Raw genomic sequence first — 27,224 nt, 5'->3', positions numbered from 1 at the left:
ACATTTTTGGATGTTGAGTGAGAGGCAAAAGAGCAAGTAAAAAAAAAAACAGGATATTTGGACGCTAAAAGCAGACTTGCTTATATTGTAACTTTATTTAAGTCTGACATTCAGAAACTTAAAATATGAGGTGCTAGCTTTGAGAAAGAACCAAATTCAAGTTACCATAATTCAACCATAAATGTAAATAACTACCATCAAATATGAGTCCACGTATGTAATTCCAAGTGCATCTGGTGAGCTAAGAACTAGCTTAGGGCAAATACTTTTACTGAAAAATGCACAATGCAACAGAAACATACCCCAAACCACCCTTAACCCCACCCCCTCAACAGCTCAAGTTCAGCAAGACAGTCACAGTGAGAGATACCTACTCAAGAAACTCAGTGATGTATTTGCGGCTGCACTTGGACCAGGACCAGGGGCTTGTGTCATAATTCAGGGTGGGTGCCATGACGTGGTACTGGTGCTTCATGCCAGCCTCACGACACTTAGGATTATCATCATGGGGCATGTTGAAGCTGAAAAACACATGTACACACACACACACACAGAGAGACCGAAACATAGACACACAACAAACACACACACATACATACACAAAAAATGCACCAAATTTCTATATCAAATCTGAAGTGTAAACCACAGCACAAATGATATAAGCATAGTCTGAAAGTTGGGATTTACCTCTAAGACACAGAAGGTATTTTGTGAGATAATACTCAAAGGCAAAAGCAACAAGCCCTCAAGGAAAGAACGGTGCAATGGTCTAATTGTCTAACAGGCCCCATACAGCTTCATGAGATTAAATCTGAGTCGATAAAGTCTGAGTGAAAAGTGTTTGAGACTAAAATCCATATGCAAAAAGCATTCCTTGATGTCTGAAATAGCAGCGGATGTTTTGTGCACTATGCAAGCTCAAGCTGCACAGCTATTTTCCTACACGTGTACACACACACACACACACACACACACAACTTTGCTTCTGGCAAGGAGCCTGGTCTCCAGGGTTGAAACTCTAATTGAAGCACTGGTAGTATGCAGCGCATGTAATGAGGTCCTGACACAGGCACACAGGTTCATGAACTGGGGCCCTCAACACCACTCAAAATTACATTTAGAACCAGAACTATGAGTTCTACACTACAAAAGACAGAACAACAGCCATATGATGTAGTTCCTGGGAAGCAGACGTGGCAAAGCAAGTAAGTTTTGCAGTTTAGCCATTCAACATTTTTTATGGAGGGTTTAACACTGTTATCAGAATTCATCTTACGCGTGTTGTTAGCCTGGCTGCCATGATATGAGTTATCCAAAGGGCATGTGAGTGTGTGTGCTCTTGCTTTTTGTAAGCTGTTGATGTATGTTGAGTGACAGCCTCAGAAGGGAGGATTTACCCCCAACTCTTCCATCACCATCTACTTTCCCTCATGTTAAGAGCCCATTTTGTATTTTGTTGAAAATAAGTGGAAAAACATTTTTTTCCCCCAAAAGGCACATGTTGTTCCCAAGACTTTCCTAAAGAAGATACCATTGCCAGCTGTTATTGCCTGTGTGGCAATACAGAACATTTGTTACTATGCTAATGGGGATTTGAATATACAAAAAAAAAAAAAAATTAAAAGTACCCCTCGTCCCCAGTTCTTTTGGTCATGTGTTCCCCAATAAATGACATTCTTAACCTACCATTTATGCTAACATTTGACAGATAAATATTTCTAGTTGTCAAAAACTACTCTGTAAATACTTGTGAGGGTTTAAAACTATTAAAGTTTCTAATGGGACACAGAGAGTACTAAATTATCACCAAGTGGTAAATGGTTTAAATGAGTGCAGGAATTACAGGTTTCAAACCCTGAATTTATAGTCCTCTGATTTAATCCATCTTCTACATCCAAATCAAAGTGACTTCATACATTCTACAATGTGTTAATGTGTTTCAAGGAAACATGAAGACATGGCTTTTCCAACACTGGAAAGACTTCCCAAAAGGGCCAGGAATTATTTTAAAAGATTCATTGGAAACTTGGCCTTAAGGTCTGTGGCAGGACTCACAACATGATGAAAACTACCATATATCACTCCTTGGATATGAAGTCATATGACCACACAGATCTTGAGTAATGAGTGTTTCACTCTAAGACATGATTTTCTGCTGTTTAGAGGATTCTACCACACAAATTGTTGAGTGAACATATTTAACTCAGTATTATAGATCAACACTCCAAAGACCAAGCGAACAACTCATTCCATCAGTCAAACTTCTGTCAAATACGTCATAAACTTCAGATAGAAATGACATATGAATTTTTATTGGTATTTGATATTGTCTATCATTTTCTTTCTATATTACTATTTGATTTTATCCAAATCAGTGTGTTACAATCTATATCTCAGCTCCCAGTCCTGGTGCTGGAGGCCAACACCTCTGGATAATTTAGGTCTCTTCTGCTTCATCAAATCAATGGCTTTGTAATGACCCAGTGCACTGAATCAGTTATGTCACAGCAGGAAGAGACAGGTAATGCTATGGATCTCCAGGAGCAGGACATGGAAACACTGCTGTCGTTACAGGGAAACACTGCTGTAGCCTGGACATCTTGCCACTTTATATTATTAATACCTGGCTGTCTTATAATTAATAAGTCTTAGGATGAAGTCTTAGCACTAAAAGTTCACGAATTCTGAGCACAAATTTCATATTTTGTAAGGTTATATTTTTAAATCAGATGTTTTCATACCAATTTTAGTCAAAAGTTTTTGACATGTTCTGAGTTGTTTTCTGAGATACTAAAGTGTATTTCTGACCAAGCTTAAATTCTTCTCAGACACTTTCATATCTTACACAAACACTTGGCATTAACCCCAAGGTTAATTTTACTCATACTGAACTGAATTGAATGTGGGGGCCCACTTGTGCCGGCAAAATGTGTGAAAGCTTTGAGGGGGAGGAGAATAATTCTCATTCTTATCCTCTCTCACACTGGATCCATTTACTGGCTGTTAGTGGGACTGAAAAAGCAAAAGAGAATTCACTGCTCTCTGTTTGAAGCAGATTGTTGAGCTGATGTTTTGAATACATAAGGAGTGTATGAAAGATTGAGTCATATCCTCCGTGCTGGTCAACAGCCTACAATACTACCATTCAGACAGTTTTTGTCTTGACATTCACGCATGCGGTGACACTGGCATATTTTGGCAACAGCCGCAAAGGGAAGGCAATGTAATCACAAGTTAGTTATCACATGGTAATTGTAAGGTATAAGATGACAGCGCCAAGCTGTGTAATTTGGGTGACTTAGACATTCTGGCTGTTGCTATATATGAGACATTATATTGCTGCTGTTCTGTCTTTTGTTTCTGAGCATCAAACACCACCATCCCTGCTTTCAAAGCTAATGCCTGATTAATTCTAATATGCTCTAGAACAAAAGAATGAATCATATGGCAATTACGGGCCCACATAAAAGACTGCGGAACCCCTGTAACCACTTAGAAAACAACAACACATAGATCTTCAGAGGCTTCGTCTTCAATGAACGACCAGACATGCAAAATACATAAATGAAAAAAAAAAAATCGACAATTGTAACTGTTTTTTTACACCCATTTACACGCAAGTCAGCACATCATCTTAGAGACAAAACAGCAATGCATGCTGAATTGCTTAATTCCAAACTTTTTGGTCTGTACCTTTCAAGAACAAAGTCTCAGACACCCATAGGGTTAACTCTAGCTGTATAGTACAGTGGGGATATTAAGCCTGACAAGTTATTAAAAACCCCAGCATGGCTTTATTACTCATTGCACCTGCGCATGTCCCTGCATAAAGAGGGTCTTTTGTGCATTAGTGGTGTGTTTTTTTGTAACTGGACCAAGGTGGGGGCAGACTTACACATGGCCTAGTTCATGAGCAATGGTGAAGGAGGCGCTCAAACCGTTTTCCTCGCTGATGGAGCAGCTTCGATATGGGTCACACATGGTCCCGAGCTCAGCCAGGCCTTTAAAGTCCCCACACCCACCAAACACACACACACACACACACACACACACACACACACAAATGTCATTATTTACCGTAACCCATTAGAATTATCAGTACAGACAAGGTCAACAAACCTTTGACCTTCTCCAGGACTTGAAGGTCATTGTCTCTGTGTTTAAACTGCCATGAGCCCCATTAACTAAGTGGCTACTACATAGCACTGGACAAGGTCACCATAACACAGGTGTTTAAATGAAACCCTCTACAGGTGGCTAAGCCATCAAATTAAGGAGCTTTTGGCTACCATCCAATCAATTTTTTCAGTATGGTGAAGTGACACTCTCATTGACCCCATTAACAGGTCTGGCAAGGTCGTGCGCATTTGTAAAGTGAACTGCTTTTAAAAAATTGTAAGGCATCCAACACTTGCTGAGCAAAAATAGAAATAAGCAGAGACACTGTCATGTTGTTGTGAACTGGCAATTAATTGTGTGTGTGTTAGAGGTGTGATGGTTAGTTCTATTCACAATTCAGTTTGTATCACCATTTTGGCTTGTACAAAAATTTAACCAATTCAGAAGTGAAGTTTTTCATACTTTCTAATTTAAAACATAAACAAATTTGACAAAGAAAGAAGAAATTAAGTACAAAATGCAACAAGCTCTTCAGAAACACGAGAACAAAGGAACTACACTGTAGCACCTTTAACGATTTCAAGACGGTTGCTCGGAAAAGCCACTTCAGCAGAAAAAGAAATATATGACAACATGAAGTAGCATGAAGACAACTGCTCTGACTTTTTTCATATCCATGCATGGTCATTTTGATATAAGAAAAGCGAGTCCTGCTCAGAAAAGTCTCGAGATTAGATCTGCTTTATTCATTTAGTGGGAGAAATTAAAAGAAAAAGAAAAGGCATAATGGATTCAAATTATGATTAACATTACGCTAAACGATCAAAAGAACAAACAGTCTGGAATGTTCTTAGATACTAGGACTGTGTATTCGTTGTGGTTTACCAACATATTCAAAAAAAAAAAAAAAAAAAAAAACTTGCAAGAGCTGGGGTGACAAAATCATTACACCCGTAATGTGTGTACATATTTATGAGTCTTACCTAACGTATCACACTTGTCCTTTGCACGGCAGATATCTTCCCTGTGTAAAGTCACAAAACATATAGTACATATATTTCACCATCACACAAAACCTGATGAGAAATTATATAAAACCTTTGGGGACACTTAAATTGTGTAGTTTGTCGTTAATGCAATGAAGTGAATTTTCATCTCAGATTCATACCTCACAGAGGACGAGGAAATGTGGAAAGTGTTAAATTAAATTAAATTAATTAAATGTGTGATTAAATTAAATGATTAAATTAAATGTGTGCTGGACCAAATTCAGCATCCTAGTGGCATCTTTACTGGGGAGTGAGAGGTGAGGGGTGAATACCTGGTGATCAGCAGTGCTGTGTCATGGTGGGAGGGATGACTGTCGTCTTGGACATTTTGGCTCTGTTGCCAGACACAGAAATTGTGGAGAGTTGTAGCAGCGTAGGAGTTGACAGATGGTCCTTCCTACAAAAGAGACACAGTATTGCCCAGTTTCATTTACAAAGCTTATCTATGTACAAACCAATTGTAATGGACACTTGTTAACTCTATTACAGCACTTTCATTGGATTACTTTAAGTAAAGCAACTCTCTGGATCTTCCTCTGGGTACGGTAAAAACCGATGTGGAGATGGTATATCTCCCAAAACTGCAGCTGGCAAAAACCTACTGCTTCCAAAGTGTTCATCAAAAGAGGAACTTTACTTCGAGGATCTGGACTCTGAATTATCTATTGTAACCATCATCGTAAGAACCTACACACTTACAGACTTGTATCAAACACTTGACTCAACTCTGCATATGTCTAGACAAACGTTTTGTCACAGAGAAATAAGAGTGGTTCTTCTGCTCACCTGATGAAGTCCAGCAAAAAATTGTTCTTAAGAAAAGCAACAATGTACTGTAATTCAAGTTTATCACTTGACTAAATCTTACCTGTTCATTGTGGATGACAATTAATTTCACAATCACGATATTGATAAGGTTTCCAACACTAGGGTCTCTGTAAATTGCAGCCACCTGTCATGAGAAGAATGAAGAAAAGAGGAAGAGAAAGGCAATCCAATGCTCAACCAGGTTCAACAATAACACATACCAGCAGCCTAAACAATGATTGTTTGGTCGCACCTCAAGCCCTAGCCTCTAACCTCAGAGTCTGAGGGACTTCATTATAAACTACTCATCTGATTACAACTGGTAATGCTACATCCTTACCAAGATTCTATTAAGATGTTGCTCACGAGTTTCTAAAGCAAACTGTTTAACTTGAAAATGATGCCTGTGAGATCTGAGGCATCATTTTACATGGTGAGAATGAGCACTTCCCTAGTTTTGTTTTGTTCTCTCTCTCTCTCTCTCTCTCTCTCTCTTTTTCCACCCTGTCACTCACAGTAACTAAACTCCTGAGGCTATCCTTAGAGCCCTGACAGGAACCCATTAGCCTACTATAAACATTCAGCTGGTCAAACCCCGCAGAGAAACCAGACCTTGGGGCCTACCCTAAGGGGGTTGAAGACAGAAAAAAGGGGGGAAGGGGAGGGGGTTATACACGGCGTATAAATCACCATGTCACTGTTTAGACTTGCTCATAATGGACTCTGATTGGACAAGGGAACTCCTGACCTAATCTTAGTGTGACCACAGCAAACAGGCCAGAATGACATCACTACACTAAAAATCTCATCCATCAGAAAAGCTCTCTGCCACACTCTAACGAGGCCAAAACTGCGGTTCATTTTACATGCTTCCTTCAAACCTTATAGCCTCATTTGGACTTAAGTCATGATAAGTGAGAAGCTACAGATGGGTTTTTGTAGAGTCGTCTGTGTATCACATGTATGTTAGGCAGCTGACTGAAGTAGTTTTGGCTGATGTAAAACCAGCTTTTACATGGCTGTTGTGCTGTATTTCAGTTTTAAACCTATGGCTGACCTCTGCCTTCAGTATCATCAAGCAAAATAAAACGAAAGCCAATAAAATCACAAAAGCATGATTTAGAGCAGAGTGCCTCTTAATGTAGCCCATAAATTACCACACATGTGTGCTGAGAGTTTGGTATTTTGGGTACTGTGTATAGAAAATCCTCATATGTCATCAATCCTGAACCACTGAACCAGCAGATTCACCCTCTTTCTTAATAAAACACACACATACACACACACACACACACACACACACACACACACACACACACACACACACACACATATATATATATATATATATATATATATATCTAAGAGACACCAATGCTGGTGTTGCTGTTGAAGATTTAATTAATTTGTTATACTACCCATAGTTTCCATTCATTTACATTTACATTTACATACTCAAATAGAAGAAGGATACAGTAATGGTAAAGAATGCAGACGACCTGACAGTTTCACTTGGTAAACAGCTTTCTGTCTACAACAATAGATTGTTCACTTGGGGGTAAAAGCAGTAACAAATGGTCAAACTAGAAGCATTTAAAGATGTCCTGTATGTATATTTACAGAGGCTCAAAGATACAGTTACCACTAAATATAAATGTATTTCTGTTGATCTCATCTAGGAAATCATATACTCTTTAAGTGACACTTCTGACTAGAGGGATATGCTGGATCTACAAAGGAGCACTAGAAACCTATGACTCTCCTTAAAACTCTCTCTCTATCAGTGGTTCTCCACCAAGTCCTTAAATTGGAGTTTTACAAATAAGAGAGAGACCATTACATGTTTCTTGAGGAGATAACTGCTCTTTTAGTAGCTGAAGTCTGTATAATTTGATTGTCTCATTGCTTCATCCATGACATCACTGTCAAAACGCCCGTGATCAAGCCTTTACTTAAAAAACCAAACCTTGACCCTGAAGCCTTAAATAATTATAGGCCGATCTCTAATCTCCCATTTCTTTCAAAAATACTTGAAAAAATTGCAACTGCTCAGGTTATAGCCTATGTGTCCTTTAACAGTCTATATGAAATGTTTTTGTCAGGCTTCAGATGTTTTCACTCCACTGAAACCCCGCTTACTAGAGTCACTAATGATCCTTTATTAGCCATTGACACTGGTGCTACCTCTATTCTTATTCTGCTTGATCTGAGTGTAGCATTTGACACGGTTGATCACACTATATTGTTAAGCGCCTGGAAAATCAAATTGGGATTCGTGGCCTGGCGCTCTCTTGGTTCAAATCTTATCTCTCAGAGAGAAAGCAGTGTGTCCACTATAATAATGTGACCTCTGAGTAACGTGAGCCTAACTATGGTGTTCCTCAAGGGTCAGTCCTTGGCCCTCTCCTATTCTCTATTTACATGCTCCCTTTGGGTGACATTATTCATAGTTACAACATTGACTTCCATTGTTATGCTGACGATACTCAGATTCTCTTACCTATCAAGCACAATGGCTGCTCTGAATTGGCTAACCTTGAGGCATGTCTTTGTGCTTTTAAGGGCTGAATGTCTTCAAATTTCCTGATGCTTAACGCAGGCAAGACTGAAATGCTGTTCATTGGTCCCCCTAGGCATAAGCATCTTTTTAGCAATCTTACCCTAAATTTTGACAACTGTATCACCTCTCAAAACTCTACAGCTAAAAACCTTGGTGTGATTTTTGACTCTTGCTAGTCACTCATATCAAAAACACAACCAAAACTGCCTTTTGATCACCTCCGTAATGTCACTAAAATTAGGCCCTTTCAAAGCATGGCTGCTGCAAAAAGCCATTATCCACACATTTGTCACATCTCGCCTCGACTACTGCAATGCTCTGTTCCCTGGTCTGCTTGCCTCTAGTAGCAAAAGTCTTCAGCTGGTCCAGAATGCTGCTGCCAGAATCCTGACCAGAACAAGGAAGTTTTACCACATTACACCTGTCCTGGTTTCCCTTCATTGGCTCCCAATTCATGCAAGGGCAGATTTTAAGGTCCTCTTACTGACATATAAGATTCTACATGGGCTTGTGTCGGCCTACCTTTCAAACTTAATTACAACCTATAACCCCCCTTGCACCCTGCACTCTCAAGTCGTTCCAAGAGTTAAAAATATGTCCGCTGGCACCCGAGCCTTTTCCTACCGCTCTCCCTTCCTCTGGAATGGTCTGCCTACAGAAATTAGGGAGGCATACTCTCTTCATACCTTCAAAACCAAACTTAGGGATAATATAATTTTGATTTGACTTTGTTGTGGACATGGGCTCTAAATAAACTTTTGTTATTATTTTATTTATTTTTTTTTTTTTAATTATTCTTCTTCTTTGAGGCCCTCACATACCCACGCAGCATTTGGTCTTATATACCACCAGAGCATGTGATCCAACTAGCCCTTGGTAAAATCCAGTCAGTCTTCTGTTTTAAAATACATAAAAAATGAGAAAGAGAAACATTGAAGTTTTTTTTGTTTTTTTTTTAAAAAAAACAATAAGTTACTTACTACTGACATGATTGTTAGGATGTAGTGCTCTAAGTTGCGCCCATGATGTCGCACCATTTTGGTGTCAGCTGTAACCATTAGCTCCACAAAACGGGGATAAGAGAGAAATCTTTTCCGTCTTGTATGGTTTCCTGGGTGGTGATGATCCATCGTTTCCTGTATAGATTCCACCTCTTCCACGAGGCTTCTGTTGCTTTGGAGACTGACGTGATTAGTGATGTGCTTGTCTGTCACAAAGGAAAAATAAAGGGAAAAATTAATATGAAAGAACACAATCAAGTATCTCATATAATATCTCTTTTATAAACATTAATGTTTATAAAGTAATCACTGATAGCAGTCAAAACAGAAGAATAACAGTTCTCTGTATTAATATACTTGATATACTTGGACTTGGATGACCGTTCTCCCATAAACCAAGATCATCGGTCTGTGAGTCAAGAGCCGCACAGCCCTGTCAAGCTGATTGAGGATCTCTAGACATCTGCACCACTGCTTTACCAACCCTTACTCCATCAAATCAATCAACAGTATGCTTCTGTAACTGGACTTCAAGAGAAACACATCAGGTCAAAAACAGAGGATGCCCTTTATCACAGTTTTAGGTTTTCCATACACATTTTATTGAAACTATTATTACAATTATTTATGGAAACTGCTTGCATTTTAAGATGTAAAATACAGATGTGGAACAAATGCCCATGGCTAGAACAATAATATTCTCTTGAACACTCCTGTTCCATACTGTACCGCACTCATACGATTTACCCACTCTAGAAAAGCAGAGGGGCAAGGAGAAGTTTTGCAATGGAGGCACAAAGGGCAAGACCCTGACACTGGGGTCTGCCCTAGAAACCCAGAGGTCAGATTTTATATCACACTACATTGAAATGAAACAAACAGTTATACTTTTGAGTTCTGTCGAAAATAGGATTTTTGCAGCAATGTCTTTTACCACCAAACAACACTTTGCAATAACCTGATTACATTTCCTGAAGGATTTGTATTCTGTTCCACAGAAGGAAAAAAAAAACAATTTATTTCATTATAGTTTTCACTACAAGAAATGAAAATGTGAATGGCATGGTAAATCAGCACAGTTTAAGTGTTTTAGGGCATTACAGAAAATGAGTGACTTTGACCAACACCCATATGTCATAGCACACAAGTCACCAGGAGTGAAGTTTTTGTTCGTGAGGTTCAGGCTGTCAGTCGGTTAAGAATCAAAACAGAGTACATCCTGCTTAATCATTAAAGAAAATGTAATACAGTGCAGCACAGATGAAGTCAGTGATAGGGACAGCACATTTCAGTGAGTTAAAGTGGGCACAATATAAACCAAGCACATTCATGCAACACCCCTGAGTTCCTCTCCTTGTCTGAGGAATTCAATACACGTGAAAAGCATATTGCACCAGATTCTTTAGTCATGGCAGCCAGACTCAGGAGACAGAGAGAGAGAGAGAAACAGTGTAAAAGAAATGGCTTAGCTTTTTATCTGTCCAACAGTATAGCAATAGCCAAAATCTTCACCTGCAATATCCCATACATAAGTAGAGCATGGTTATTTATTTACAAATAGAAAACTACCATAGCTAAAAAAAAAAAACAGCCTTACTCTATAAATACAAACATATGTATATGTTTGAAAAGTCAGTGCCTGTGAAATTCAGAACTTGTTTAAATTCCTGAGGAGTGAGGCCATACTTTTGTACTTCCTGTCCAAGTCGGTGATGAAATATTTGGCTCATAGGCGTGTTGGGCACGTCAGTCCACGTGGAGATATACTGATATATGACCACATGTGCTATTATGTCAGGAGCATGTAATATTTCTGCTACCCACCAGAACCTGAGAATAGACAGTTTTATCCATACAATGGTAAGGAAAGAAATTGCAAGCTGTACTGAGATGTTCTTCAGTGAGTTTCAACTACAGTGTCTCACATTTTTAGTTTAAAAAAATGCTAGCTGACGAATGGTAAGCATTGTAATCAGCTTAGTGTGAAATGCACTCTTAAATCACTCTAGTAAGTAAGTCTGACCCACAGGCAGTGTAAACACATGAAATTATCTGCTCCTTTTAGTGGTACAGCCTGAGGCTAAACTGTGCTTGTTTCATTTTTGGTCAATTTGTCAAAAGGGGATGTAACTGTCTCCTCTACAGTTTAGGCACCAAGGAGAGTGTTACGGTTTAAAGGAAAAGACATATAGTGTCAATTTCAATCAGTTTCATGCACTAACATTTTAATGGAAACCAGCAGGATAACCCTTGGATTATCATCTACAGCATGTAGAGTATGTCCAAGGCTGATTTAATGTTCCAGTAATACAGTCACTTTTTGAAAAACCTGTCTAGTGGGACAGGTTAAAAGAGAAAAGGACAATGAGAGAGAGAGAGAGAGAGAGGGTTTGAAGTGATGCCCATGGTGGGCACAAGTGCTGAGCCTTGGCACTGTGGTACAATGGCTTACACTGTAACACCTGTCACCATGAGGCCTAAGTGTCTCTTCGACCTGCCCATTTTGGTACCTATGTCATCCAAGTAGAGTGCCCACTGAGTCTAATGAGTGCTCCATCCTCATCTCTTTGAGTGAAAGAAACACACACACACACACACACACACATGCACGCGCACACACACACACACACACACACACACACACACACACAAAGGGCTTACTGAAGATTCAGAACTCTACAAGCAGAGGGAAGTACTCCAAAATTGCTGTGGGATGTAAACGGAAACAGTTCTTCACTGTTGAGTGTTGACAAGTGAAATGAGCCTCTGAGAGTTTAGACAGATCTGGGTAAATGTTGGTAAAATATTGATTGTGATAGCTCAAGAGCTTTCATGTGTGTGTTTTTTTTTTCTTTTTTTTTTTGGAAAGAACCTCTGTCTGTCAGGACAACAACAAATATTTTCCTCTTCCTAAATAAAAAAATAAATAGGTGCATAATTACTGTTTATATCTAGTTCAATTGGTTTGCTGTTGATTTAAAGCAGTGGGTAACAGCATGGATGACAGCATTTACATTTGGCCAGTGATCTACCTTAAGTTTAAAACAGAAGATAACAACATGGAGAAAATATGGCCACCTAAATACTACGTCCTGATCCTTGTCATATTAGTGACACGAAATATTTTTCTTCTCAAAATTCCTTACTGAGGAATGGGCTGCAAATAATACCGTGGGAATGTAAAGAGTGCCTTAGTTCGAGGGCACAAAGGGTTAATCTGGACAGAACCAGCTGAAGAAAGCCATTTGATGAGACAGGCTGAAAATTCTCAAACACTCACACTAACCAGCTGCAGACCTGTTTAACTGCGTTAACTGTTGCTTAAACAATATGTCCCTCAAAAGTACAGACAAGCTTATGTTTCTATTAAAGAGGCATATTTTTATAAAAGTCTCATATTCAATCAAAACTGACATGTAGACATGATAAGTAAACTAGACTCTCGATAAATTTTACGAGACCACATGTTAGGTGATGGAAACATCGAAGTACAACTGGGCAATTTTATAATTCATTGAAAAAAAAAAACAACAACATTATGAATGACTATTGAAACAAAAACTCAAAGGGAGATCGAAAAAGATTTATAACACCAGGAACTGAATCAAGCTGCAAAAGCTGAATAATCATCAAATGTTGAGATGCAAAACCTGAAATGCACTTCTTTTTCCTACTCACAAGAAGCATCAGCACCAGACAACTAACAATAGCCAACAACGATTTCATCACTGGGCTAATTAACATTCTTTTACAATGGCCTACTGAGACAAAAAGAACTATGCCACTTGGGTGCCAATTACACTGACAGCCTACCTTACATAAAGCACAGGTAGCCTATCTCTTACCCTCGTAAAAGGTCAGACTGCTATAGCACTTTAATTGACAGTACAACACGTCAAGGAGAAAATTATCCAGACTTGCAATTATGTGCAATCTATGGCTAGACATAGAAAAATGATACTATACTAATTGCAGCAATGAATGTTTACAATGTAAGGAGACTGAAAAACCTTAAAACTTGCTGTCTTCTTCTTCTCTCTCTCTCTCTCTCTCTCTCTCCCTCTCACACACACACACACACACACTCACATACACACACACGCACGCATGCACACACACTCATGCACGCACACTCACATTCCAGACAGAGATTGGTATTGTCCAGACCTGGTTCACAGCAGGTGGAGACTGTGAGTACCAGGTCTGTTTGGTGGAATCACTTCCCTCTGAGAAGAGTTTGAAAACAATGACGCAAGCACCCCCTGACCTTAGCCCCTCTGGTCTGCTATGGCACAAACGCCATGTAAAAGCTCTCTCCCATTTCTTTCAAATGAGGGAAATCACTTGGCAAAGCATCTCAGCACACTACAAGACTGAGTTTATATCCCTAAAACAATACTGCTTTCAACAGTAGCGGTACAGTAGCACTCAACCCACTTCAGTTGTAACCGTGAAGAAGGCTACTAATATTGAATAATATCCAATGAGATATCTACCTATTTTGAGTCATTTGAAACTTAATCACACCACACAACCATGCCAACCTATTTGCACTTAAAACTGTCAAAAATACACAAGTTCAATGCTGAAATGTTTCACATCAGTTCTGGTATCAGTATCAGTATTTAACCCACAGAGCAAATATGGCTTTGGGAGGGCATTTAAGAGGTTAAGTGGGAGAGGGGAAGCTGAGACAGTGATTAATGATCACTGACAACATGCAAACACAAGGTTTCGACTAGGTTACAGGTAGTGACTCTTCACCTGTCATCACCTGTCATGTGAGACCATTCAGTATACGGCCTGTCGCGACACTGGGTCCAAAATACTATGAGACAAAATGCCACTATAACACAGGGAGCAATAAATAGCTGCAGGAACTGTGACTGAAATTTGCCCCCAAATTCTGTACAGTGAGTTCACTAGGTCTGCACCTATGTCAGCGAAGTACCTTCAGCAATGACTGAAATCTAAATTTTGCCTTGTGCAGTCAGCTCATTTATCAAGGGGAGGTCAGAGTGACAACACATGGACCAGTTTGTATTATCCTTGCCAAATATGACACTAAACTACCAAACACTGTAACAATCCAGTTACAGAAAAGGGTGGCCACAGTTCAATGTCTTTCTCAAGGATCTTTAAGTGATGATGTCTGCAGTACATCTGTTAGCAGATCAATGGTGTTTAAAGTAGGCAAAAAAAAAATCACTCAGGAGATTCTGTGGCAACATGTTTATTGGTCTGACAAAACTAGTGGATCTTTTTTGTTGTTGCTGAAGGTTCAAATTCAAAGCACATGAAGCAAAAGGATGACATCCGTGTTATGAAGCGTGGTAATGGTGGCATCGTTTCATGGGTACTCTTCTCTCGATAACAGAGATTAATGCACCTCTCAGAATAAAAGTGGAATTCGGTGCAGTAAACTACAGAAAAAAAATTCCTTGCTGACCTCTTAAAAGAGCTAAGAACTCTCCTTTTTCCATGACAGCAAATCAAAGGACACAACCAAAGCTATACATGACTTGAATATTGTAGTTTGTGGACACTCTGCCTCACTGAAATGCATGAAAGTTGTCCGACTGTTTCATATAAATAAAAGTTGAGTTCAAAGTTCAACTGTATGAAATGACTGAGCTGTGGTGATTATGAAGGAGAAAATCCACAAATCGCTTGTAAGAGAAATGAGTGGAATTCCGTTCACCTTCCTAACTGGCCAATTCCTTGACATATCTGATGTCAGTGTTAGTGAGCACTCGAGTATTCTGACTGGTAGATAGACCTTTATGTTCTATAAACAGATAAGCATCCTCACACTTTGTCAATCAAGCTCCTTTGTGGATCTTTTGAATGGTTTAAAGGGAAAGCTGAAGATCTTCTTGTCTTTGAAATCCACTGGCATCTTTTCACCAAAAAGTGCAATAAATTAAAAAGTGAGAAAGCGAGTGTTGACACATTCAGCTCTGTTCATAAGGCTCTTCCAATCAATATCTGTACTGAATATAACATTGAGAGGAAATATGAAAGCCAGAAGAGAACTTGAGGCCATAAATAAAGAGCATCGTCACAACATTATGAGTACAAAATATTCATTGGAGTTGTTGGCAACAAGTATTTTTAATGAGGGTACTGCAAAGCACCTAGGTGAGGCCCTTTTAAGGCAGAGGGATAAACTAGCAGTTAAAAAGGAGGGTCCTAAACTCTTGGAAATATGACACAAAAGGTTGCATCCTATAACGCAATGCAATGAGTGACCCCAAAACAAAAGGGGAGGGTCAGGTCAAAATCAAACGACCGCTCCTATTCACTAACATGAAAGGCTCCGGAACTGTCAGCAATTGGCCAACTCGGTCCGGGGGCTGGACAACGTGAGAGGGCATTTTCCATGTAAACGAACCTATTGAGGTCAACTTGCTCTGGAAGCAAATCCTGTCCTAGAAATTCCCACAGAAAGCGTGTTTGGAGGACGACCTCAGTGAGGTAGCAGAGACATCAAGGCGCGGCTGTCACCACTGTCATCACTGTCTGGGAGTGTCTATGACTGATGACTTACCCAACCACCAAGGCACTTATCAACAGTGTGTCTAAACCAGTAACAGGAAAATACAGAGGTGTCTGTTAGTGTTATCAGTTCAGCCTGAAATATTAGGTTTGATCATTATAATGGATCTGTCTCAATAAAAATGCAGGAGAGATATCTATAGTACGAGTGAGTAGGTATTGCAATTGGCAAAGTTAGCTCAATTGGCACTGAAAATTTCTGACGAAATAGACTCCCTGAAAATCGAAAGTACACACCAAACAGGTTCTGCCTGGTTCTGTTTAGTGCCTTTGTAAGGTAAAGAGAACTCTGTTACCCCTTGTTAACCAGACACACACATATACATTCTCATACATTCCAACTCAAAGATGCACTGAACTGTGTAAAGAATCCACCCCTATCTTAAGCTGCCCTCATCCTTCTACCTATCTTCACTTCAACGCAACAAAGAGATTAGCATGTTCACCAAAAAAGAGATAACCTTTAGTGTAATTCTTTAGGATCTGTGGGCTTGTGTTCTCAGTCTGCTGGGCCTGTTTGCTGCTATTAAATGCTTTTAAAGCAATGCTGGCATGATGAGATCCATAGCTTTTAAAAGTTAATCAGCCACTCAACAGCCCCTGATGGTGCGTCTATCAAAGGCAGTGGCCAAAACCACCCAAGGTGTCTGATATAAAAGTGGTCTATATAAAGTGATGGAGGTTGCAGTAGATACCAGATATACATTAATGGGTTTGGCCCTACATCAGCATATAGAATTCATATTTAAGGGGTCTCATATCACCACAGACGGAATCCATGAAGAAAACCTTCCAATTTCACCTAAATGCAATGTGTGCAAAATACTGCTGAAGCACTTCTACCAGAGAGGCGATAACTGGTAAAAGAGGCTCTAAGACAGCTAACTTCATAGAGGTCAAGATGTGCACTGAAGCATTCACTTTAAAAGCCTTTCATATTGGAACATGTCATTCAACACAAGCACTATGGATGAGGCAAAGTGAGACATATATGTTAACAGATTGCTGAGGAACTGCCACATGACCAAAAGTGACAGTTTTCCTCACCAAGAAGTCCTGAAAGTTTAAAACTGTAAATTAACATCTAAATTCAACTAGCTATGGCATTATAAAAGGTAACTGTATTTGCGCACAATGGTCAATATGTGCAGTATTATTACACTGCAATTAGATTCTAGGAAGGTTAGTAATAAACCGTATTAGTATTGAAAAGGCTAAAACTGAGGTCTTATATATGAGGGGCATATTCTTTGATCCCTCAGAGAAGATTTCTGTAGAGTTCTGCAGTGGTGTTGGGATGATTCCACCTAGCACCCCAAACACAGGGAAGCAATGAAGGGTGTTGGGATCCAGTGTATGATGCCTAATGTCAACCTTTCTACAACCTAGAATGCTTAGTGCCTATTGTGTTACTCCATGGTGGGGCAGGTGAAGTCACTTCTGGGATGCACTAGCACACAGAGGGCAAGGGTTATGGTAATGGTATGCTCCTCCATCTTTCATTGTTCTGCCTGCACTTCCAGCAAATGTTAGAAAAGTGAAGGCAAAGAAATCATACAGGCAATATACAGTATGCAAAAGTGCTAACTGCTATAAAAAAAAAAACAGGCTGAATATTAAATATCTTTCTCACTGAACTTTATCTCAGGGATGCTATCTTAGTGATACAATTTATTTGTGTACTGATGCCATCCATTTCAAAAGAGCTCGCTCTCGCTCTCTCTCTCTCTCCCCCTTTCTCTTTCTCTCTCTCTGTGTTTTACAGGAAAAAAACATGTGAAAATGACTTTCAGAATGAGACAAAGCAGCAAAAAATAAGACAAAAAGGATCCTTCAAATGAACACAAGAGAATTACTGCCAGCCAAGGCCACCAAAAGCCGTTTGGCATTTTCGTGCATTCTGACCAACTGGGACAGTTGGCAGGTTGAGCGTGCACTCTGCTTCTCTTTCCCCCCTCCTCCCTCTTCCCCCTTTCCCTCCTTCTTTCACTCTCTCAGCAATCAAACTCCAGCCAGAAAACTTTGATTTAAGACAAGACTCCTCTTTCAGAAAGGGGCACATAAAGAGTGAAGAGCATGGACCATGAGATCACTGACCCTTCACAAAGAGCGCTTTCATGCTTCCCCCACAAACCTGGTACGGACAGTTGAAGAAACAGAAATCTACTTCCTACTATGGGTCAGGTTTGTTAGCCATGCATAACTTTGATCGAGGTTAGACCATTCTTTACCATGTTGTGAAAAAACGTGTAATAGTGATAAATCTTAAGTAAAAGGCAAGACACAGTGATGGAAAAAAAAACTTGGTTTTTAAAGCCAAAAATAAATTATTGAGCCAACAGCATTTCTCATTGTGTTGGGCTCTATGCTCTATGAGAGGTGCATCTCTGTACATTGCTTCCTTTGTGCACTGGGAAATCATGCAATGTATGCTGTGAACTACACTGAGAGCACTCCTGGGCATGAAATGTTTGTGGTAGACTTCTATATCAAGACTCACCTCCAAGGTACAAATATTAAACAAGGAGTAAACCAACATCAGACCATTTTTTCGAGATATTCTTCATAATGATTGCAAGAATCCTGCAAAAGTTAGCTTTGTCTCCTTAAGACTGACAAATAGGTTCTGATTCCTGTCTACCAAAAACATACATATCCAAGAATTTTTCTCTCTGTCAACAATCATCCTTGAGGGCCACGTACTGTCCAGGCTCACTGTAATAAAGCGCTAGGCAGGTCCTCATCTCAGCAGGCTGGGTGCACGGTGCAAGCGTGCCACCTCCCCACTGCCCAGCATGGACCCAGCGTGCTGTCAGTCTCATGTGCTTAAAAGTCTGGCATCAAGCACTGGCGTGAATTCAGAGTGAGGATACAGGAGGGACAGCACACTGTCTGTTCAGAATTAAGGTATGTATGTTTTTTTTTTTTTTTTTCTACACGTGATCCCTAAGCACAACAACAAACAAGCAACACCCAGGTAAAGGGGAGCCAGTCAGAAATAATGAGACAGATGTACGCATGGACTCTTTTGACTGTCTTTTAGATGGATTAGCCTGAAAACAGATAGTTGGGGTGGCTCCATTTAGTTTTGTTTCTCCAAGCAAGAGGAGAAGGGCACTTGAATTTATGACTGATGACACCAACCTATTCCTTGAGACAGATCCATGTTAGTGAGATCTACAATATTTCAGGCATTCAAGCATATACTGACTACTGGAGATATCTAAAGTACTTTAAGTAAGCATTGTTCAAATGCTGTATAGCCTGCTCTTTCCAGATATTTCAGATAAACCTCTGTTTCCTCTGGTTCACTCTCTCCCTGCAGGAGGAAACTAGCTCTGATAATAGTCCCTGGATCTTTCAAAAAGGTCATATTATACATAATGCATGCAGTTTCTATGTTGCTTTTTGAGCAGGTGAATGAGCAACTACCATAGCGGCAGGACCTACTAAGCAGACACTAGCAGGTCTCACATGTTGCAGTTCTAAGACGAGCAGAAGCAGTCGCATACCCTTCAAAGTATGTGTTTATCTCAGTATCTGTTGGAGCACTGCTCTTATCTGATAGAGGTCGGAACCCACCGCCTAGGACACTGCCAGGTTCATCTCTTTTAATCCTCTTTCATTGTCTGGCTGCTACTCTTTGATGCTGCCAGCCGGGCCTTCCTCTCCTCTCCTTATATTCTATAAAACAGAAAAATCCACCAGTACCATATATTTGTCTCATTTCTAGACGTTTGCCTCTCTCCCTGTGTTCTTTTTAAACTTCTGAAAGTTTCAGAAAACTTAAAATAAGAAAAGAAAGAAACCTAGTGTTGATGTTGAAAAGACCCAGAACTTTGGGACAAAAAAAAAATGCACCATCAAAGATCGTGGGCTAGGCTATGCATTTTAAGAAACTCCACCCCCATGGTCTATACAGGCGGCACAATTCAAAAGCTTGAAAAGCTCCACAAAGAGACAATCCAGATTGTTTTGTACCACACACAGACTCCCACAGTGAATGGAGAGCATATTAAGAAGATATCAGGCTGGCCCATGGGGTCACTCAAACCACTCTCCACTCTAATGTGGACAATAGACTCAGTGGGGACCACAATGGCTGAGTTCAGACAACAAGCAAATGAAGCAGCCTGCACATAGCAGATTTATAGCAAACTAAACAAAGGCCGCCCACAGGGACCGCCATGAGTGATCCTTTAGGTTTCTATGAAGGTGAACTCTGCAGGGTCACCACCCCTTAGGTGAGGCCTCTCCACTACCAAAAAGGCCCAGGTCATAAAAATTGAAACGCAAAGAAAGGATTAAAAAAAAAAGCCTAGTTAAAAGCAATGCCACTATTTTCTTCAGGGAAAACTTAAATGCCATATTTTTTCCACTCTAACTTGTTAACGCTTAAAAAACTGTTTCTCTGAATGCCAGCAGTCCTGGAAAAGTTTCGCTTTCATTAAAGGAAGAATTTCAACGATCTCTCATTACGCTCAAATCCTCTGGCTGATATTGCTGCCAAGGCTCGTGCCAGCATAAAGTCCGTGGATTTGTGCAACTTCTACCTACCACGTCTATATAGATAAATGAGTCCAGATCAGATGAAGATCAGACAAGGCCTGAAAACAGCTCATAGGTTAAAACCATTTCACTATAATGACACTAAAAATAAAAAAATGGGCCATCATTGATGAAGTCAACTGACAAAGCACCACTGAACTTTGCAAAACATCTGAACCTATTTTTACGATTCTGTTTCTCAATAACCATATTATATCAGGAGCTTTTTCTGTAACACATTTACAACAGCACAGTATAGACAGTGCTGGATATTAGCAGCTTAAAATTGTTCGGTATGTATTATTGAAGTTAATTCAGCCCTTACCTGCAGCTGCACAGGGTTGAGGGTGAGCGCTATGATGGCCCATCCCACGTCTGTCATGGCGGTAAACCAGATGAGGTTTGTTATGCTCTTCCTCAAACTCCTCACCATCTGCTTTCATTAAAGGCTCCAAGAAATATTCTCCAGTGTGGGTCGTAAATGTTCCAATCTGCAGGTCAAGGAACACACAGAAATATTCAAATGAGAGAAGAGAGCATTGTCAACAGTATCAAAATGGCAGAAGATTGGTCAAGATTCACTTAGATCTCAGCTGACTGAACTCCACAACCTTATGTGATTGCCGTGGAAACCTGGCTAAATAAGAATCTAAATTATAAGGATAAAAGATCTGAGAACTTCCTTTGAGTCTTCTCTGATCTGTGTCAGGTTGTTGCGTGTTGAGCGTGTTAGAGAAACAAGGAGTTGACTGTAAAAAGAGAAAAGTGTGACAACTAAGATCAGTATCATGTCAAACAGGATCAAAACTGAGTTGCATTTTCCACGGAAATGGCAATGACTATGTCACATTCCTGAATGTACTTGTGGAGAAACTAAAACAATGGTTAGAGAGTAGAAAATATCCCTCGAAGCACAAAAGAATATTATTACAAACAATTTTTGGCCGATGGAAATAAAAGATGTTTAGTGGAAATATAGTTTAAAGGCACTTCTGGGTGGTAAAGGGAGAAAATTAACATCAAGCTTGCACAAGCAAAATCCTCTGTCACTATCCTTACGTCAATCAAAAAGTGCGTCATGGGCCTGGTATTCTGTCTATGCTGAAAAAGAGTGCTATGAATGTCATCTCCCACACCATGACTATATGACATTTATTCAGTCCAAATTCCTCCTTTTATTACTTATCAATGAGTCTGTCATTGTTCTGATGTTGCCCAATGCTCACATACCCATATATCCTTTGTGCTATTATTTGTGTACCTTGTGTGATGACTAGAAGCTGTCTTTGTAGTGCGGTATTATCATGTCACTAAACTATACCCACACTGTTTGAAAAGCATCATGAAAGTTCCACATATTGACAAGGTTTCTCTGCTTAGAGTGGCATTTCGCTGGAAAACTTACATCATGGCAAGAAATCAGAGGAATGCAAACATTGTTCTGCTCAGCACGTCTCCCAATAAAGCTGCTTAGCTCAACCTGTGCTCACTCAGCACCTCTGTACAATGGTGTTTATTTGGTAATTTCATATGGACAACTTGACAGGATATTGTATTCTGGAATGCTGTCTGATGAGGGATATTTCCGTGACTAACTCAAAAATTAAGGAGAATTTGTCAAAGGAATATAACCGGATGCACCCTTGGGGATGGAAAGATGACATAACTAATGCCGGCAGTACACGAGTATGGAAAAATAAAAACAAAAAGTCCTCTCCCTCAGTGTGCTTGGATCCTATTGAGATTGACAGCCAAGCATGCCTCACTCTCGTGGAACATAGTGGAGAAAATAGGGAGTTACTCTGCCCTGCCTGGGGCACTGACAAATAAGCTTGGAGAAAGTTATTCAGGTCCCTGCTTGACGGTCTTTGGGGGAAAAAAATGGGTAGGTTCAATAGGGAGTGAATGAGTGGACAAAGCTGGCATGAAAGCAGCCTTTGGATTATGATAGGGTCCTGTTACAATGCATCCCAGTATGGTATGATAGTGAGCTATCACATACAAGGCCATCAGCAAACATTTTGTGCTCAAGGACGTTATTATATTAGGATGCAGAACGGCTTGTTCAGCTAGTGGTCAGATCTCTGATGTCAATGTCTGAGAGACTGTTTAGTTTACAGTGTTAGTTGTGCCATCAGATGTACTTTAGATTCACTAATCAATCCATTATGAATCATTAAAAAACAAACATGGTGCAATAACACCAATTTTTCAATTACAAGTTTCTGTAGTGAAGAAAGAAAATGCTTAATGTGCAAAGCCAAGGACCTCTTTATTGCATGCTGAGAACAGTAACCTCAGAGTCGGCATGAGAGTTCAATTTTTTATCTGTTGCTCAGTATCAGGAACAGAATTTGAACGAGTGATGGCCGCTGTTCGGTATTAAGTGCTGAAATGTATTTTTGACCGCAACCCCACCGAAAGGAATTTTCTCAAATTAGAGAAGCTTCATAAATAAAGAAACCCTCCTGACTCCAGCAGAAGTCACTGTCGTGGATACACTATGCTATATATACACTGGAAATATATAAATCCCTGCATTCAAACAGAGTATGCAGTCAGCCGTCTGCTCTTTACATAGATGTCCATCACTTTGCTGCTATGACCCGTGATGCATCAAAGATATCTTTCCCATGCAAGCAGCCAGTAAATGTATAGTTAACCACATAGTTACCAACCCTACTTTTGTCCACAAGAGATCTGCCTGAAAAGATCCTAACCATAGTCATTCACCATAGTTGTTTGTTTTTAACAGATAATTTAAGAGCAAACCTCCTTCTTTAATTAGAAAGGCTGAAAGTAGGGGAGCCTATCATGGCAGAGACACATCCTTTACACCCAAAGTTCTCAATCGCTTCCTTGACAACTCTGTACCATTCAGCAGTTCTGTTATATGGTACCACTGTATACCATATAAAAATAATTTAGAGCCTCATGACTCGCTGAATATTTTGATTAACCAGATTAATGGTGGAATTGTACAAATATGCCACCTACGAAGAGGTCCGGAAAGCCCTGCAATTCCTGAGCATTGTGTTAGCCTCCCCACCTATGCTGTGCAACTTAATTATCTCCCAATCTCCGAAGAGCAGTGGCTTTTATGACTAAACCACCAATATAATCATCAGTTGGGTAACAGATTTAATCATATGTCTTTAAATCTGACAAGAAAAAGATCTCCACTTTGATTTAACCCTTATCATTCATAAAATACACCACGTATACCATGTTCCCTTTCTTTCTAACTTGCCAAATGACCCCATGATTTATGGCTTGATGACTGCCTAATGGCCTAATCACACTGAAATGAGCGTGACTATTAGGACTCCATGTACAAAAGCGACACTTTTATAACCCAATAGCCTAAAGCAAAGGGAGGGTGCACCGCTCCCATTTTCCTGTCAGTTTCCCATGAATGATCATACAGCTAAGACAACTAATTAACAAATGTACGGATGCAAACAGGTCACGAGGTCCACCTCTGAAGGCTTCATCAAAGCAAGGTCAGAGCTCGCTCTCTGATGGCCAATTAATTAGAAGCCTGGTGCATCTGCCTCACTGACATTTCAAAACCATTGGAGACATTAAGCTTACAAGAATGCTCCAAAAGGAAAGGATGGATTACATTGGCAAAGTTAAATGGAAATGAGATATGCTAGTGGCATGTATGAGCTATGACACACGTTCTTAACAGCGCATTCAATCCGGAGGCCCCTGTTCATACTCCCCTTCAAAGTGTGCGTATCTTAAAATAAGCGTGAGGTCACAGATAGCACACTTTCAGTCACAGATACCATACGACACTGTATATCTACCAAGTGTTGTTAAGGCTAGCTTTCCGTCTGTATAGTACAGAGACGATGTCTAAGTCAAACTAGAAATGAATAGCTACACTCTTTCCCTGTCCTCAGTCAAGTAACCTTATCTGAACTGTGATGTCATCCTTTCAACTCTGTCTGTGTCACTCACTGAATACTATGGGCCATACCCAAATTACCGTCTAATAACAGTGAATGTTAGATCACACACTACAGATTAAAAAAACAAAAAAAAAACAAAACTTGGATTATGCTGATGAGTGAATAGTGTACTCCTACAATGACTCAGACCTTCTTGATCTGAATGACTACAGATTAGGGCACACTCTCAGATTAATGACCTCATCAATGGGGTAACCCAGACAAGAAAAAAAAAAAGAAAAAGCCTGTAAATTCTGATTCTCCACGAGCATTCCTAGCCTGTTGCCGACTAAAACACCCAGAGCAATGCACTTCCCATCACTAATTCCAAGCATTTAAGTGTCCACTCAGTCATTCTCTTTAGACATGTCTACCTTTCGCATGGCCTTCATTCACAAAACTCAGACTAGGCAAATATTTACAGAAACCAACCCATGGACTTCAGCTAATACTGCAAAGAGCTGTCCAACTGGCACAGATCATCCTTATGAAACGTCATTTAGAGTGACACAACACAGTCTCCGCACGCTGGCATGGACAAGGCAAGGTTTGGGAGTAGCTGCTGTGTTATCAGCGACAGATCTGTTACTGAGAGTTCATAAACTACCTCTACGTTTTAAAGACATAAGTCATATACTTACCAGCCCAGTGCACAGACTGAAGATTGCCGGATATTCACGTTTTGCGTTGACATGCCCGCTAAAAAAACAGTGCCGCATGTCACTGAGGTCTCGATGAGAGTCATTCAGGTTACTGCTCTCCGCTCCTAAGTGTGTCACCGTATACGAAGGGGCGATAAATCCCGAGTCAGCTGTTAAATTGAGATGAAAGCGTTCTCCGAACGCGTCGATTCTGTAGTGAGCCCGTAAACCCGAAATTTCGGTATCCACACTTCTCCGTTTCCGTCTGTAGTGCCGGTTGTGAGGGAAGGATTCTCCAAAATCATTTATGCGAAGTGGCGTTACAATTTCGTAAGATGACAATTGTTTAATGAAACCCTCTAGGAGGCAAATGAGAGAAATACATTAGAAAAGTTTGTTCTGCGACATCTTGATTTTCATAATGAGTTTCAAATGAAAACCACACTAAGTAGATATATGTGATTAATATAAATTCAGAGTTTTTCTTTTATATATATATATATATATATATATATATATATATATATATATATACATATACATATATACTCCACAGATTTAAGTAATCGGCCCCCTCTGTGAATTATCAATAGCGCCAAATCACCAGTACTTGATAATCTTCCAAATTTTCTGCAAGCAGTAGCCGCACAGCTCAGGAAGATAATTACCTTGCTTGGGATGCAATCGATATGCTAGCGAGTTCCGCACGAGTGCTGAGAGATGACACGTTAGTCCAACCAGCCAGATTGCAAACTGCATGATTTCCTCCGCAAAGAAGCCCCAGCTCTCTTCCCCAGGGCAGTACCTTCTCAGGCGGCTCTCCCCCTCCTTCTCCCGGCTTGTCAGCAACAGGTCGTGGGATCTGCGGAGGCTCTCTGCAGCGCAAGACTTGCAAAGTGCACTGGCCTCATCGCATTACAGAACATGCATCCGCTACACCCTGTAAACACGAAGCTTACTATTTACAATACATTCCCAAAGAAATGGTGCCTATGTGTGCTACCTCTAGGGCAGAGGAGGGACTGGTGCCAACTAAACTTTTTTTTTCACTAAGCCATCCATAGGACACCCCCTCTACTCAAAGCTCTCGCCAACCTCAGACACAAGAAACGCCCCTGAGTCTCGGAGCCAATAACGAGTTAGCTCGACCATCGCACATCTCAGCGCTTACTTATTCTGGTCTTGAAGAGACGTTTTTAGGTGTAAGAAGCAAGCAGTGGGAGGCCGTGCATCCAAAACTACAACTCATGTAAACTTCCCAATCATCTTTCAAAAAACGTTGTGACTGCGCTGTATATGGTACCTAATGGTCATTGCCATGACACAAATTGTCGTCTCTCCTGAACAGTGTCTAAGTTTGTCGTGAAGTGGTCCCACAAGCTGAATGCAATGCCTGCTGATAATACAGATGAGAAAGAGTGTAAGAACTCATGGTTTCGCAGAGTAGAGCAAGGCAGTTTCAAATTACGTGAAGTAGAATAAATTGAATCAAAATAAATGTATTAAATTTATACGAAAAGAAAACAATGGAATTAAAATATAATGATAAAATAATCAACTGGATGGATGCATCAGCATGGCTGAAACAAGTGAAATGCCCTGCAAAGAATGTTGGCCGCAAAACTTAAAAATGTCAGTGACCGCATATGACATCTGACGAACAACACGTTTCTGTTTTGGCATACGATGACAATAATATTTAAATACTGTCAGGGAAGTCTACTGCAGACACTGATTTGAGGGTTTTCATTTACTCAGAGAGATATTGAAACAAATGGTTATGGAACAGTCATGCAATTTTACTGTGACTCTTAACTCCTGGTAAGCATTCTTTTATATCACATTTTTCTTTCAATATGCTAAGCCAGAAATCTTTAGAACTATTACATTAATGGGGCTTTGTAGCTAGAAGTCAAGAATGCCATAATTCAAAGTAATAACCAAAACAAACAAACAAACAAACAAAAAACCACGTAAAACTA

General features: G+C 40.0%; 1 protein-coding gene across 1 annotated transcript in view; it reads right to left on the bottom strand.

Annotated features, from left to right (window-relative positions):
* LOC115811530 (A disintegrin and metalloproteinase with thrombospondin motifs 20) overlaps positions 1 to 26,001 on the bottom strand; it is an 81,157-nt gene extending 55,156 nt beyond the window's left edge. The window contains exons 1-9 of the mRNA XM_030773772.1: positions 25,911 to 26,001; positions 25,243 to 25,601; positions 20,968 to 21,133; positions 9,516 to 9,742; positions 6,037 to 6,120; positions 5,441 to 5,565; positions 5,103 to 5,143; positions 3,896 to 4,001; positions 375 to 521 (exon numbers count right to left, since the gene is read on the bottom strand). Coding sequence (XP_030629632.1) covers positions 375 to 521; positions 3,896 to 4,001; positions 5,103 to 5,143; positions 5,441 to 5,565; positions 6,037 to 6,120; positions 9,516 to 9,742; positions 20,968 to 21,133; positions 25,243 to 25,601; positions 25,911 to 26,001 — 1,346 coding nt within the window. The remainder of the gene's footprint in view (positions 1 to 374; positions 522 to 3,895; positions 4,002 to 5,102; positions 5,144 to 5,440; positions 5,566 to 6,036; positions 6,121 to 9,515; positions 9,743 to 20,967; positions 21,134 to 25,242; positions 25,602 to 25,910) is intronic.
* Positions 26,002 to 27,224: the final 1,223 nt, after the last annotated feature.

This window comes from Chanos chanos, chromosome 5 (genome assembly GCF_902362185.1).
Source record: "Chanos chanos chromosome 5, fChaCha1.1, whole genome shotgun sequence".
In the NCBI taxonomy this organism is placed as follows: Eukaryota; Metazoa; Chordata; class Actinopteri; order Gonorynchiformes; family Chanidae; genus Chanos; species Chanos chanos.
Note: the sequence above shows the minus strand (reverse complement) of the source record. Positions and strands in the feature narration are given on the sequence as shown.